The following is a 16,483-nucleotide window of genomic DNA, read 5'->3' on the forward strand; positions in this document are numbered from 1 at the left end:
CTTGAGAGATCCACTAAGTAACTGAAATCTCATTTAACTGATCGGTGACCATAGGTCCCATGAAACAACTGAAACTCTCATTTGGATTTATTGTTGTTGTTCTTCTTAAAATATGCTCTGATAAGAAAATTAACAATTGGATCATTTTAATTGATTCTTTAAATTATTTAATTAGGTTTATTAGTTTGCTAGTTTGAGAGCTTTAATTAATAATCATATTGTTTTATTTTAAGAATACATTGTTCTTCGGGGCACCTGAGTGACGAAGTCAGTTAACTGTCCAGCTCTTGGTTTTTGCTCAAGTAATGATCCCAGGGACCTGAGATGGAGCTCCACATCGGGCTCTGTGCTCAGTGCAAGCCTCTCTGTCCCTCTCCTTCCCCATTTGCCCTCCCCTCCCCAAGATAAATAAATAAACCTTTAAAAAAATGCCTTAACCTGTACCCCTGGAGCTAATAATACATTACACGTTAATAAAAAATTTAAAAAAAAAATTTTTTTTTATAATTTTTTTTATTTTTTATAAACATATATTTTTATCCCCAGGGGTACAGGTCTGCGAATTGCCAGGTTTACACACTTCACAGCACTCACCATAGCACATACCCTCCCCAATATACATAACCCCACCCCCCTCTCCCAACCCCCTCCCCCCATCAACCCTCAGTTTGTTTTGTGAGATTAAGAGTCACTTATGGTTTGTCTCCCTCCCAATCCCATCTTGTGTCATTTACTCTTCTCCTACCCCCTCAACCCCCCATGTTGCATCTCCTCTCCCTCATATCAGGGAGATCATATGATAGTTGTCTTTCTCCGATTGACTTATTTCGCTAAGCATGATACCCTCTAGTTCCATCCACGTCGTCGCAAATGGCAAGATTTCATTTCTTTTGATGGCTGCATAGTATTCCATTGTGTATATATACCACATCTTCTTTATCCATTCGTCTGTAGATGGACATCTAGGTTCTTTCCATAGTTTGGCTATTGTAGACATTGCTGCTATAAACATTCGGGGAGAAGTAGCAGGCTGAGCATTTGACAAAAAAAATTTTTTAAATGCCTTAAAAAAAATAGAGAATCCATTGTTCTTATAATAACTTCCAGCAATCATTATGTTCTATAGGAAAGAAAAATCATTAATAATTTTATTTTGTCTAGGTTTTGGTAAGCTTGTAGGTATGAATTGGACAGGGCCAGGTTCTAAAATAAAAGCTTGACTTTATTAATGTAGTTAGTATGTAAAAGTGGATGTCTATCATTTGAATATTTCTACTGTGTAACTTCTAAGTCATATCCAGCTCTTGAATATCCATAAAACAATAGGAGATAAAAATATTAAGGGCAGTTAAAATCCACATCACTTCTGTACTTTTGAAAAACAGTATTTATTGACTTTTTAAAATATAAAGGCAATCTATGTTCATTATAGAAACTTAAATGTCGCCTCAATAGGCTTGTTAATCCTCTTTTCTTACCACGTGACTTCACTTGACATTTGAAATATTACAGAATTTGACCACTTTAGACCTCTTGCCTCTCCCACCTTCTCCAGCAGTGATGCTCAACCTGGAGGGTCTGACTGCAAGCTGGGAGCAAAGGGCAAAGGAAGAGCTGCCAACGGCTGAGATAATGAGTCCCGTGTGACACAGCAGGAACACTAAATCATGAGGACTCTACATTCCCAGACTCTGAAGGCTTTGTTGCTTTTATTAGTAAAATATAGCTCTGTGTAGCACCTGTCAGTCCAACCGAACGTAATTGTTAAAAGCATAGGATGGAGTGTCAGGTAAATATAGATGTGGCTTCATATGATGTGCTTACTAGCACACTGCCTTACACAGAAGTGACACCTTACTAACTCATCGCTCATAATGGTGGTGCTGCTGTTGCCGCCAGTGGTAATAATTCATAATAGTTTTTTAAACAACGTTCATGTTATTCTCAAGACTGAATAGTGGAAAAACAAAGTAAGTGAACTTAGACAAAGGTATGGACTCAATATTTTCTCATAAAATTACATGTATTTCTCATAAAATTACAAGTATTTCTAAAGGATCTGTCTTTTCTCACTAAAGGGACACCTCTCTTATTTTAACTCATGTCTTCTCAGTGTCTGATGGGTAGTATGTACTCAGTAAGTTATATTACTCAGTAAGTTGTATTTTGGTATTTGGGACAAGATTAGATCCTACGGTGTACCTTGAAAAGGTAAGAAATGGACCTGTTTGTATTGAGCCAAAAGCACGAATGTCAGATGGCTGCAGAAAGTGGAAGAGATAGCATCGGGTTGGCTCTTTCATCTGGTGGCTAAGCTCAGAGCACCTGCTGTTCTTCAAAGAACAGGACTAAGAAAGCTAGCCCAGCCCAAGCTAAAACTAAAGTTAGAAAGTAAGTGACATACTAAGTACTACCAAGGTAAGCTCTGCAGTCCCATACATTCTTATCTGCACTCAATTTGCTTTTCAGGATTCTTCACACTATAGTGATGTGGACTTGCCCTCTTAAACCGTTGAGAATGTTATGATTTGGCTACATTGCCATGGGCAGAGAGGACGGATAAGTAATTCAATGGTCTGTGCCTCGCACCCAAGTTCTAGTCTTAATCCCCGAATAACCTCTGTGTTGAGCAGTCAGCTGCAAATAACATATGAGTTGAGCTTGAGAGAAATTTTATTTGTGTAAGATTTAGTTCACCGATGGCTTTGTTTTGAGAGATAAAGCGTCCATGTGTGTGCAAGCTGTGGGGAAGGGGCAGAGGGAGAGGGAGAGAATCTTAAGCAGGCTCCATGGCCAGTACAGAGGCCAGTGCAAGGCAATCTCTCAACCCTGAGATCATGACCTGAGCTGAAACCAGGAATCTGTTGTTTAACTGATTGAGGCACCCAGGTACCCCCTGATGGCTCTTTTCTTAAACAAATGTGTTGTTTCTATTCTACCAGTTATAATGTCAGAATAGACAACTGTCATTTAGAATATTTCCTGTTGATGTTTAAGTATATTCAGGCTATAATTCTATCCTGTGCCTTTAAATGCCACACTGAACAAAAATCTTCATGCAGCTTAATAACTACTGTGGACCAGCGTTCATAAATTAGTGCTTCCTGGGGCGCCTGGGTGGCTCAGTCGTTAAGCGTCTGCCTTCGGCTCAGGCCAGGGTCCTGGGATCGAGTCCCACATCAGGCTTCAGGCTCCACGGGAAGCCTGCTTCTCCCTCTCCCAGTCCCCCTGCTTGTGTTCCCTCTCTCGCTATGTCTCTGTCATTCATAAATCAATCTATCTATAAATCTTTAAAAAAAAAAAAATAGTGCTTCCTGGGTATCAGGCACTGGTCTGAGCACCTTGCACATTTTATGTCACCTAAACTTGACACTGTCCTTCCTCCTACATTAAGTAGACTCTCTGAGGGGTTATGTTACTTTGCCCAGGTCAACAGTAAAAAGTGATGGAATTAATATGCATACCCAGACCGTCTGGTTCCAGCACCTGCAGTCTTACACTACCCTCTCTGCTGCATCCATTTTTTACTTTTCACAGTTATTGATATCGATGAAATGGAACACAGGGATACCTCGGAGAATCTTGAGGCTCAGTTGTCCCAGGCTCCTGCAGTAAAACGAGAATCATAATGAAGCAAGTTATTGAAATAAAGTGAATTCTGATGAATTTTGTGGTTTCCCCATACATATAAAAGTTTTGTTTATATGTACATAAAAGTACATAAAAGTTATGTTTATCATACTGCGTATTTATCATACTATCATACTGTAATCTGTTACCGTTCAGTAGCATTTTGCCTAAAAAACAGTGTCCATAACTTAATTTAAAAATACCTTATTGCTAAGAAATACTAACCATCATCTTAGCTTTCGGCGAGTTCTAACGTTTTTGCTGATAAAAGTTCTTGACTCCGTGTTTTTGGCCGCTGACTGATCAGGGTGGTGGTTGCTGGAGGTTAGGGTGGCTGTGGCAGTTTCTTAAAATCAGACAACAGGGAAGTTTGCCCCATGAATCGACTCTTCTTTTCTGTTTCTCTATAGCACGCAAAGCTGTTCAGTAACATATTACCCACAGCATATTACCCACCCACTGCTTTGTCAACTAAATTTATGTAATATTCTAAATCTGTTGCCATTTCAACATTCTTCATAGCATCTTCACCGGGATTAGGTTCTATTTCAAGAAACCACCTTCTTGACTCACCCCTAAGAAGCAACTCCTCATCTAGTGAAGTTTTATCATGAGATTGTAGCAATTCAGTCATATCTTCAGACTTCACTCGTAATTCCAGTTCTTTCCCCATTTCTACCACATCTGCTGCAGTTACTTCCTCCACTGAAGTCGTGAACCCCTCAAAGTCCTCTGTAAGGGTTAGAATCCTGTTCACATTATACTTTTGCCCTCTTCCCATGAAGCGTAACTGTTCTTAGTGTCATCTAGAATGGTTAATCCTTCCCAGAAGGTTTTCACTTTGTTTTTCCCAGATACACCAGAGGAATCACTATTTATGGCAGCTTAGCCTTATAAAATACTTTTCTTAAATAATGAAACCTGGAAGTTGAAATGACTCCTGAATCCACAGGCTCCAGAATGGATGTTGTGTTAGCAAACACGTAAACAGCTTTAATCTCATTGTCCATATCCGTCAGAGCTCTTGGGTGGCCAGGTACATTGTCAATAAGCTGTCCTTTTTTGAAAGGAGTATTTTTTTTCTGAGTACTAGGTCTCAACAGTGAGCTTATAATAGTCAGTAAATCATGTTATAAAAAGATGAGCTGTCATCCAGGTTTTGTTCTATTTATAGAGCACAAACAGAGTAATTTAGCATAATTCTTAAGGGCCCTAGGATTTTTGGAATGATAAATGAACATTGGCTTCAACTTAAAAGTCACCAGATGCATTAGCCCATAACAAGTCAGTCTGTCCCCTGCAGCTTTGAAGCAGGCATTGATAATCTCTCTGGCTATGAAAGTCCCAGGTGGCATCTTCTGCCAACGGAAAGCTGTTTTGTCTTCATAAAAATCTGTTGTTTAGTGTGACCACCTTTATGAATTCTCTCAGCTGGGTCTTCTGGGGAACTTGCTGCAGCTTCTCCATCAGCACGTGCTGCCTCACCCTGCACTTTGTGTTCTGGAGATGGCTTCTTTCCCCAGACTCGTGAACCAACATCTGCTAGCCGCCAGCTTTCCTTCTGCAACATCTTCACCTCTCTCAGCCTCCCCAGAATGAGTCAGGGCCTTGCTCCGGATTAGGCGTTGATTTAAGGGAATGTTGTGGCCGGTTTGATCTTCCATCGTGACCACCAAAACTTTCTCCACATCAGCAAGAAGTTTGTTTTGCCTTCTTACTATTTGTGTGTTCACTGGATTAGCACTTTTAATTTCTTTCAAGAACTTTTCTGTGCATTTACAACTTGACTTTGGTGCAAGAGGCCTAGCTTTCAGCCTGTCAGCTTGTGACATGCCTTCCTCCCTAAGCTTAAATCATTCTTAGCTATTGATTTAAAGCGAGAAACATGAGACCCTTCCTTTGTTTTGAACACTTAATTGGCCTCATGTCGATATTGTGTCTCAGAATAAAACTGTGTCTGGACCTAAGGAGAGGCAAAGAGAAGGGGGAATGGCTGGTTGATGGAGCAATCAGAATACACACATTTATTGATTAAGGTTGCCAGCTTAAATGGGCACAGTTTGTGGCACCCCAAACAAAAGATCACTGATCACAAAGCACCATAACAAGTATAGCAATAATGAGAAAGTTTGAAATGTTGCCAAACAGTTACCACAGTGTGACACGGAGGCATGAAATGAGCAAATGCTGTTGGAAAAATGGTACTGACAGACTTGCCAATACAGGGTTGCCACAGACCTTCAATTTGTGTTAATAAATAAATAAATAAATAATCAGTATCTGTAAAGTACAGGAAAGTGAAGTACAATAAAATGGGTGTGCCGTAGTAGGAAAGATAGTATCAAGTGGTTGACAGTACTCCCCAGGACTTTATAATACTAATGCCTGTAGCCTACAAAGAATTACCTTTTTTTTTTTTTAAAGATTTTTATTTACTTATTTGACAGACAGAGATCACAAGTAGGCGAGGGGAGGGGTGGGGGTGGTTGGAGCAGGCTCCCCGCAGAGCAGAGAGCCTGATGTGGGGCTTGATCCTAGGACTCTGGGATCATGACCTGAGCTGAAGGCAGAGGATTTAACCCACTGAGCCACCCAGTGACACAATTCTTTGGTGGCCCCAAATAATTACTTTTCTAACCCACATGTCATATGATTTTCAAGTTACACCACAAAAATCATTTATGAGATTTAGGTAGAAGTAAAAATGTCTTAACAGTATTTGACAGAGTAATTCTTATCTAGATCCTCTGAGAAGTACGCAGAGCCGTAACTGAATCCATGGATTTTTTTTAAACCAAATGTCTAGGTTTTGTCTGTGTGAGACATCCCTTTTGTACTTTGTCACCATCATACACGAGCACTTTGCTGAAATAAATAGAGAATAAGTAGGATAAGTAACTGATAGTTACAAAGCACACTTATATAGTATAAATCCATTGCGGAAATGCCTGTTCTCTCTCTCTGTTCTCATATCCAGAAATTAAAGACCTGGTCTGTCCAAACACAGATTTTAGGCTGATGAGAATTGGAAATAACTATGATTCTCAACTAGAAATAACCCCGAGAAATCCGGTGTGGGCTCTGGTATCTGCTCTACCCCAAAACGAGCAATCACCTTTTTTTTTTTTTTTTATCTTTCATGAATGATAGAATCGTTTATTGCTTGTTTTCACTTTAAACAAAAATTTGAGCTTCACAAAGTTTAATTGTTTCTTGTTTTAAATAATTTGGCTTTTTTCCTTGACTTCCTTTTCTTAAAATATACGTCCATTTGGAGCACCTGCCTGGCTCAGTTGGTTAAAACTTCCGACTCTTGATTTTGTCTCAGGTTGTGACCTCAGGGTTGTGAGATTGAGCCCCAGGTCTTGCTCTGGGCTAACCGAGGAGCCTACTACTCTCTCTCTCTCTCCCCCTCTGCCCCTACCCCACTTTCTCTCTCTCCCTCTTTAACAACAACAATAAAAAGATATGTGTATGTTCTTTTTAATCTATAAAAATAGTGTTTCTTGGTTACCCCTGTTGTATTAATCTGTAATTAGTAAACATCCAAAATGTTCTAGGTACTAAATTATGCCCTTCCTCTGTGACGTATACGTTTACTTATAATTATATGTTTCTAAGTTGCTTGTCTATTTCTCTCTCTTGCTTTCTGCCTAACTATAGAGTAACCAAATAAGGCAAATGGAAGAAGTAAAAATTTCAAAGAAGAGTAAAGTAGGAATTCTTCCATTTGTTGCTGAATTTGAAGAATTTGCTGGACTTGCAGAATCGATCTTTAAAAATGCTGAGCGTCGTGGAGATCTAGATAAAGCATACACTAAACTTATCAGAGGAGTATTTGTTAATGGTAAGCCTTTGTGATGTACTGAAGAATTTTTTGGTTGGTTGGTTCACTATTTATGGTCACTCAAGTTGGGAGATAGATATGTTCATTATTTCCATATTCTATAGACTTATTTAAGTTTTTTGAAAGTAGATATTTCTTGAATCTGAAAAAATAAGAAGCAGTACATTAAACCCATTCATATTCATCAGGAACCGCTTCTATTTTAGGGTTCATATGGGATTATCACTATGCAAAATTGGAATTCCTTTTTTAATCACAAAAAAAAACAACCCTTTTAAAAAATTTAAAAATGAGATTTTACATTTGCATTTTAGCGAGACTCTTTGGGAGATGATAGGCAGTGATGTCTGTGTAACATTAAGCAAATCAACTTACTTCTTTAGGCCTTGGTTTTTTTATCTGTCACGTAAGGTAGATTAATGCTAAACTACGGTCTTCCTGTGGCAGATCCTACAATTATGTTACAGAAACAGTATGATGGGCCATTTAGTTTGAAATAAATGATCTGACTGCATATATTCAGGAACTTTAAAAGCTGAAACAGTTGACAGGAAGTGGAATCATCTTTCCAATCACATACAGCATTTTCAGTGGAAGCAGGCCTAGGGGAAAGATGGATAAATTATATGGATAAATTATATGGTTGATCATTCATTCGTTCATTCATTCATTCATTTTGAGGAGTATTTCTTTTAAAATTAAAAGTAGCTTTGGGGCACCTGGGTGGCTCAGTTGGTTAAGCATCCAACTCTTGATCTCAGCTCAGCTCAGATCTTCATCTCAGGGTCATGAGTTCAAACCCCAGGTTGGGCTTCATGCTGGGTATGGAGCCTACTTTAAAAAAAAAAAAATTAAATTCAAAGTAGCTTTGCTTTGTCTGACTGTAAAGTAATATATGTTCATTGTACACCCCCCAAAATGAAAAAACAGATTTTAAAAATTAAGAAAAAAATAAAAATAATTTGTAATTTCATTAGGCAGAGATAACATTTAATTTTTATTCTTCTAAGCTTTTCAATATTTCTCCTTCATATGTATGTGCCTATTATATATATATGTATGTGTATTCTTGAATATAAAAGTTTTTATCATACCTTACACTCTGTTTTGGAACCTGCTACTCTATAATTCTAATACCTCTCCTTGTCAATTTATATTATGACTGTAATCATTTTTAATGAATGTAATAATCCTTGTATTTTATTAATCAAATCTTCATTAATAGGCATTTAGTTTGTTTCCAGTTTTTTGCATATATTTTTGTATTCTTGCCCAATAATTTCCTTGGGGTAAATTACTGGAAATGGAATTACCAGGTCAGAAGGTTTGCATATATCTCAAGGCCTTTGCCAGACTGCCTCACAGAAAGGTGAGTTTAATGTGCCAGGCTGTTGATGAAAGTTTTCATCACATCTCATTAATGCTGAATATTAGTAAGTATTATCAGTCTTTTTATTGTTTGTCAACTTAATAGACTAAAATTGATTTTGTTCATAGTATCTTTTCTTTTGCCATGCAAGAGCTTTGGAAATTTCCTCTCAGATTTATTCATCTCTCCTTTTTATGATTTCTAAGTTTTGGATTATCTATAAAAAAATCATGCAATCACAAAATTATTTTTTGTAAGATTTTATTTATTTGGCATAGAGAGAGACAGAGAGAGCACAGGCAGGGGGAGCTGGAGGCAGAGGGAGAAGCAGTCTCCCTGCTGACAGGGAGCCCGATGCCGGGCTCCATCCTAGGACTCTGGGATCATGACCTGAGCTGAAGGCAGACGCTTAACTAGCTGAGCCACTCAGGAGCCCCAAAATTATTTTTTTAATTAGATTTATTTTCCTTAGTACTTGTGATTATATTTGTTTATTTGCTTTTTACATTTTTAAGTACTTGAGCAATTTAGAATTTGTTTGGCTGAAAATGGGAAATAGGAATCCAGATTTATTAGTGTATTCGAAAGGACCAGCTAGTTGTCCTACCACATTCTGAATAATTCATCATTTCCCCCACTGATTTGAAAAGCTACCTTTATTATATACTACATTTCCATTTATATGTTTATAACTATTTTATTTTTTTATAACAATTTTATTTTATTTAAAGATTTTATTTATTTATTTGACAGAGAGAGATCACAAGTAGGCAGAGAGGCAGGCAGAGGGGGGGAGGGGCGCAGGCTCCCTGCTAAGCAGAGAGCCTGATGCAGTGTTCGATTTCAGGACCCCAAGAGCATGACCTGAGCCGAAGGCAGAGGCTTAACCCACTGAGCCACCCAGTGTGCCCCTGCACACTATTTTAGTGTGATTTTTATATTAGGGCTAGGTGGATATGGAGACCCTTCAGAATATCTTAAGTCCAGAAATGTACTTACTACTTAAACTTAAAAATGAAAAAAAAATCATGTAAGTATTTTATAGCTAAATATGGTAATCCTCATGTCAGGATATTATTATATATTTTCTTCTTTTATTTTAGTGGAGAAAGTAGCAAATGAAAGCCAGAAGACCCCCAGAGATGTAGTTATGATGGAAAATTTTCACCATATTTTTGCAACACTTTCTCGTTTGAAAATCTCATGTCTAGAAGCTGAAAAAAAAGAAGCCAAACAAAAATACACAGATCACCTCCAGTCTTATGTCATTTACTCTTTAGGGCAACCTCTTGAAAAACTAAATGTAAGTATATTTTCATTCAGTATTATTTTCCTGATTTTGAACCTCTGTACATATGTTTACATATGAAAAACACGAGACATTTATCCTAAATTTGCTCATGCATTGATGGGAAGGATAAGGAAGGAGGGACCCAGTTATCAAAGGTTTCGTGTACCAAGATACTGCTAGATGGTCTATATTATTTCTTTTAATTGTTGTAAACAGTGACGTGGGGTAAGATGGTATCAACCCATTTTACAAATGAAGAAACTGAAAGTAAATATACTTGCTTGAAGTTACAACTGGCAAGTAGCAAAGCTGGGGAATGAACCCCAGGTTAGGCTTTTCCATTATTCCATACTCTCCTATTTCATACCTCACAAATGGCTGGTCTTTAACCTTAGTTCAGATGAAGATTTCAAAAACTTTATCAAGATGAAAGGAAAAACCAAAAAAATTTTTTTCTTTGCTTCTTTCTTTCCCTTCCTTTCCTGAAATGAGTTATTCCCCAGAACATATTTGACTAAAATTAAGAAAGGATGGTTTGGGGGCACCTGGGTAGCTCAGTTCGCTGAGCCTCTGACTTGGTTTTGGCTCAGGTCACGATCTCAGGAGTTGTGAGGTCAAGCAACACATCAGACTCCACACTCACTGGGAGTCTGCTTGACGATTCTCTCCCTCTGCCCCTCCCTCTAGGGTTCAAGGTCTGTCTCAGACCTAAATCCTGTGTGATACTTAACTGCAACATCAGAGACATTCCCTGTGAAATCAAATTTAAAGCAGAAACATTGCTAGATCCTTTAATATTTAACATTTCTGTGGAAGCTCTAGCCAATGCAATAAGACCTAAAACATTAATAAAAGACATTGAAAGAGAGTTAACAGGGCACCTGGTGGCTCATCTGACTCTTGATTTCAACTCAGGTCATGATCTCAGGGTCATGAGCTCAAGCGCTTGCATTGGGTTCTATACTGAGAGTAGAACCTACTTAAGATTCTCCCTCCCTCTCCCTCTGCCCCTCCCAACCCTGCCCACATGCACACACACTCTCTCTCTCTAAAGAAAAAGAGAGTCAAGATTATAATTACAGGTATATATGTTGAAATTACTGAACTATAATAAATAACAGGATTCAGAATAAAAATATAAAAAACAACTTATTTCCTGTATGTCATAATAACCAATTAAAAGTTTATATAAAAACAAAAATCTAAAAGCACCAGGAATAGACTTGTCAAAACAATTATTAGCAAAAACATAATAATAATAATTTAATGAAGAATAAACAAATAGTAATTGCCAAGAAAATTTTAGAAAAAAGTAATGAGAGGGGGGTTTGCCTTTTCAGTATTAAGAGTATATTGTATAGTGATCAAATACAGACTTGCCAATCAATAAAATTGCATTAAAAACAAATATAAAAAATTTAAAAAATAAAATAAAAAACAAATATATTTCAGAGACAACCTGAGATGAATATTTGTAACAATCCAGTAGTCAGTAATATAAAATATAAGATACCTTTTTTATTTTTTTTTTTTTAAGATTTTATTTATTTATTTGACAGAGAGAGATCACAAGCAGGCAGAGAGGCAGGCAGAGAGACAGGAGGAAGCAGGCTCCCTGCTGAGCAGAGAGCCCGATGCGGGACTCAATCCCAGGACTCCGAGATCATGACCTGAGCCGAAGGCAGCGGCTTAACCCACTGAGCCACCCAGGCGCCCCAAGATACCTTTTTTAAATCAGTAAGACAACCACTAAAATCCCAACGTATAAATGAGCAGGGGTTCTGAATATACTATGAAACATACGAAAGCAAGTTAACTTCATTTATAGCCAAAGAATTGTGAAATAAAGAAACAAGTCTTTTTCACTCATCAAAATGCAATGATTTCTTTAAATTGTGATAATATGGTAAATAGCAATCTCTTCTGTACTATTGACAGAAATATAAATTGTTTGAACTTGCCTGGGAAGCAATTTATGTACATTAAGAATCTTCAGAATACTTAAAATTATACTTTTCAACTTAGGAATTATAGTCATAGAAATTTGTGTCTAAAAGTAATCAGTAATGTGGGTAAATAGTTGCGTATGAAAGATACTTATGACAATTGTGTTTAAAATAAATGTCTTTTAAGCTGAGTAGATTCTGCCAACTTTTAAAAAAAAAAGTGAAAAATGTTAAATATCCAGTACTGGAGGAATGAATGTATAAGTTGTAGTTCAGTCATTAGATGGAATATTATATAGCCATTACAATTTATACTTCAGAAAAAATAAATATTACAAAATATTTTTTAAAATTAAAAAAATAAAATAAAATTTTAAATTAAAATTAAATTTAAAAAATAAATATTACATGGAAAATATACAATATTATTATCTCACCTATGTACTCATTAGAAATAGGGGCGCCTGGCTGTCTAAGTTGGTAGAGCATATAAGTCTTGATCTTGATGAATTCAAGCCCCACACTGGGTGTAGAGACTACTTAAAAAAATAGAATCAAAAATAGAATCTTGGGGCACCTGGGTGGCTCAGTCGTGTCTGCCTTCAGCTCATGTCATGATCCCAGAGCTCTGGGATCGAGCCCCGCATCAGGCTCCCTGCTCAGCGGGAAGCCTGCTTCTCCCTCTCTTGCTCCCCCTGTTTGTATTCCTTCTCTCACTGTCTATCTCTCTTTGTCAAATAAATAAATAAAATCTTTTAAATAATAAAATATTAAAATAAAAATATAGAATCTTAAAAAAAAAAGAAGGAAATCTAAAATGTTAACACTGGTTATCTCTGAGTAGTGAAATAATTATTTTATCCTTCATAGTTTTATGTATTTTCTGAGTTTTATACAGTTAATAAAATAAACTGTTTTCTAAGTAGGACTTTTTAATTTAAGTGACAATAAAAGCAGTGCTTAGCCATTATTTCTTTCATTTCACATTTTTGTTTTTATTTATTTTGCCCTTTTTTTTGTAGTTTCACGTTTTTATTTAAATTCCAGTTAACATACAGTATAGTATTAGTTTCAGGTATAATGATGCATTACTTACATACAACACCCTGTGTTCATCACAGCAAGTGCCCTCCCTTAATACCCATCACCCCTTATCCCATCCCCTCACCCACCTCCCATCCAGCAACCCTCAGTGTATTCTCATAGTTAAGAGTCTCTTATGGTGGACATCTGGATGGCTCAGTGGGTTAAGCATGTGCCTTTGGGGAAAAAAAAAATCTGTCTTCGGCTCACGTCACTATGCCGGCACCCTGGGATCAAGCCGTACATCGAGTTCCCTGCTTGGCGGGGAGCCTGTTTCTCACTGTCCCTCTGCTGCCAATGCCCCTGCTTGTGTGTACATGCTCTCTCACTCACTCACTTGCTTGCTCTCTGTCAACTAAATAAATAAAATCATAGGGGGAAAAAAGAATCTCTTATGGTTTGCTTCTCTTTTTGCCCCCTCTGTTCATTTGTTTTTTTCTTAAATTCCACATGAGTGAAGTCATATGGTGTTTGTCTCTCTGACTTATTTTGCTTAGCATATACTCTGGCTTCATCCACATTGTTGCAAATGGCAAGATTTTGTTCTTTGATGGCTGCATAATATTCCGTTGCATATGTATTCCACATCTTTTTTCATTTCCTTGAAGCATTTCTTTGAAGGCGTTGAAGCTCGAGTAGCACAAGGTATAAGAGAGGAGGAAGTAAGCTATCAACTTGCATTTAACAAACAAGAACTTCGTAAAGTCATTAAAGAGTATCCTGGAAAGGAAGTGAAAAAAGGTCTAGATAACCTCTACAAGAAGGTTGATAAACATTTATGTGAAGAGGAAAACTTACTTCAGGTATGCTTCCTTCTGTTAACCATTCTAGATTGCACATCTTAAAATATATTGCTTTTCTCCAAACAAGTCCTCTGGAAAGGCTACAGATTTTCTAATTCTAGTGCAGAAGGAAATTTCCATGAAGTGCTATAAAGTACAGACCAGATCAATGAGTTATGAGGAAGAAAGGAATAATATTTATAATGTGTTTATATGGCTATTCCTGTTTACTTTATATTTCTACTTTATAGTTTTGAGGCATGAGTTGTTTTTCTTTTGTTTGGGGTTGGGGCAGGGGTTTTTTTTAGGCTTTCTGTTTGTTTCTTGAGATTTGAGGGGATTAACTAAGTGGAGTAGAGTATATAATACAGTGGAGTGATTCTGAGCATGGGAGCCAGAGTTAGAAACAGGTTCATAATGTGGCTCCAGATTAAGCTGCATGACTTTGGGCAAGTCACTTAACATCTCTGAGCCACAATTTTCTTATCTGAAAAGTGGAAATAATACCTCTCTCATATAGCGGACACTACTACTATTGCCATTTATAGATGAGAAAATCCAAGCTTAGAAAGGTGGAGTAACATGACCAAGATCTCAAAGCTGATAGATGGTGGAGCCAAATTTAAACCCCAGATGGGGCCATTTTTCTCTATAAACCACATTGGAAGGCCCAGAGATAAGTGAGAATAATTCTGACTTCAATATCATCAAAGCCTTTTTGAGGGCTGTTGCATTTCTGTTGGCCTCTGAAAGTCAGATAGATGTGGATAAAGTGAGAGGAGTGGCAGGTAGAAGAAATACCATGAGCTAAAGGATGTAAAGCAAAAAGTGCACTACTGTTCGGTAAGTAGACTTAAGGTGACAGGATGCAGGATTTATGAGATTAAAGGTTTACAAGGAAAATTCCTGGAAAAACATATTCCCTCATCTGCTGGATAGTAATGATGGTCATAGCACCCACCCTTACCAGGGTGTCATGAGACTTAAATAAGATAATACATGTATAAAGCACTTTGTACTGTGCTGATACAGAGTAAGCCTCAATAAATGTCACCTGTTCGTATTAGCTAATGTGTCGATGTATATATCAGGTTCTGCCTTGATAGTTATCTACATAATAGTTTCCACTGCTGAATCATATATATAATCCGTCTATCTCATCTTGGTATCCTTCATGGCATCAAGCAATGTTTTGTATCATCCATTTTGGATAAATGTTTAAACTTCCATCTGGAATGAAATGTAAGCATTAATTGTTGCATTTCACTTAATTACTAGTCTTAGTTCCACGTATAATTGTGCATACACACATCTCTATTGGATATTGTAGTAGATATAATAATAGCTAAAATGTAATGAGTGCTTACCATGTCAAACACTGGTAAGCACCTTACATACATGCACTCATTTAGTCCTCACAAGAAACTTATGAGGAAGGTATTATTGTGACTATCCGGGTTTACAGATGAGGAACTTGAGGCTCAGAGCAGTAATGTAACATACTCCACGTCACATGTCTTGTAAGTCAAAGGAGCAAAGATGCGTGTCCTTAACCATTACCCTCTGCTAAAATCTTAGAATATATCTTGATATTATTTCTACACACTTGATTATATATTTCCATTCATAATTTAATGACTTTTATTTTCATTTTTATAATAGGTGGTGTGGCACTCTATGCAAGATGAATTTATACGCCAATACAAGCACTTTGAAGGTTTGATAGCTCGCTGTTATCCTGGATCTGGTGTTACAATGGAATTCACTATTCAGGACATTCTAGATTATTGTTCCAGCATTGCACAGTCGCACTAAATAAGAAGAGATAAATGAAAGGAGTGTCTACTATTTTGTGTGTGTGTATATATACATATGTATACGTGTGTATACATACCTACACATGTATATGTGTGTATACATACATACACACACACACACACACACACACACACACACGGAAAAAAAAGCAAAGATTTAGATGCTAGGGAGCCCCGTTGCTTTAAGTCAACAGATTGAGTAGGAGGAATGCTTATATACAGCTTTCCTTATCTGTGTAACTAATAACATGAGAGCTACCTGCTGCAGTAGTCACTTGGCCCTATGTAATAACAGAGACGTGTGAAAGGATGAACACCAAATTAAGTGGCCCAGAAAGTGACAAAACCATACTTTTGACAAATTTATTTAATCCATTGTGGTAGAAAAGGTACAACTCCAATAAATGCATCATTTAAATATTTAAAAATTTTAAAACCTTCTGAAAGAAGAAAAAGATAAATGAAAAAAGCACTCTGAGTACACCAGACTTTATTCAAATTATCAAGTAACTGTTTTGAGAACCCAGATTGGAACTTTATGCATTATTAAATGTCAGATAAATGGGTAATACCATACTACAAATATTCAAGAGCAAAAGTACCAATTTATGTAGCAGTTTTATCTGCCCAATAAGTTGTGTACTAACTTAGAACATTTCTCTCATCATAAAATGCCTTTAGCATTTTTCTATGACTGAGCAAAAAGTCTTCTTTTATT

At 37.0% G+C, this 16,483-nt stretch overlaps 1 protein-coding gene across 9 annotated transcripts in view; it reads left to right on the forward strand.

Annotated features, from left to right (window-relative positions):
• EXOC1 (exocyst complex component 1) overlaps nt 1–16,248 on the forward strand; it is a 62,075-nt gene extending 45,827 nt beyond the window's left edge. For all 9 annotated transcript variants that reach the window (XM_047719351.1, XM_047719348.1, XM_047719356.1 and 6 more), the window contains 4 exons: nt 7,294–7,477; nt 9,950–10,149; nt 13,775–13,969; nt 15,611–16,248. In XM_047719351.1, coding sequence (XP_047575307.1) covers nt 7,294–7,477; nt 9,950–10,149; nt 13,775–13,969; nt 15,611–15,763 — 732 coding nt within the window. In that variant the 3' untranslated portion in view covers nt 15,764–16,248. The remainder of the gene's footprint in view (nt 1–7,293; nt 7,478–9,949; nt 10,150–13,774; nt 13,970–15,610) is intronic.
• The last annotated feature ends 235 nt before the right edge of the window (nt 16,249–16,483 follow it).

The sequence above is a fragment of the Lutra lutra genome, chromosome 2 (genome assembly GCF_902655055.1).
Source record: "Lutra lutra chromosome 2, mLutLut1.2, whole genome shotgun sequence".
Classification (NCBI taxonomy): Eukaryota; Metazoa; Chordata; class Mammalia; order Carnivora; family Mustelidae; genus Lutra; species Lutra lutra.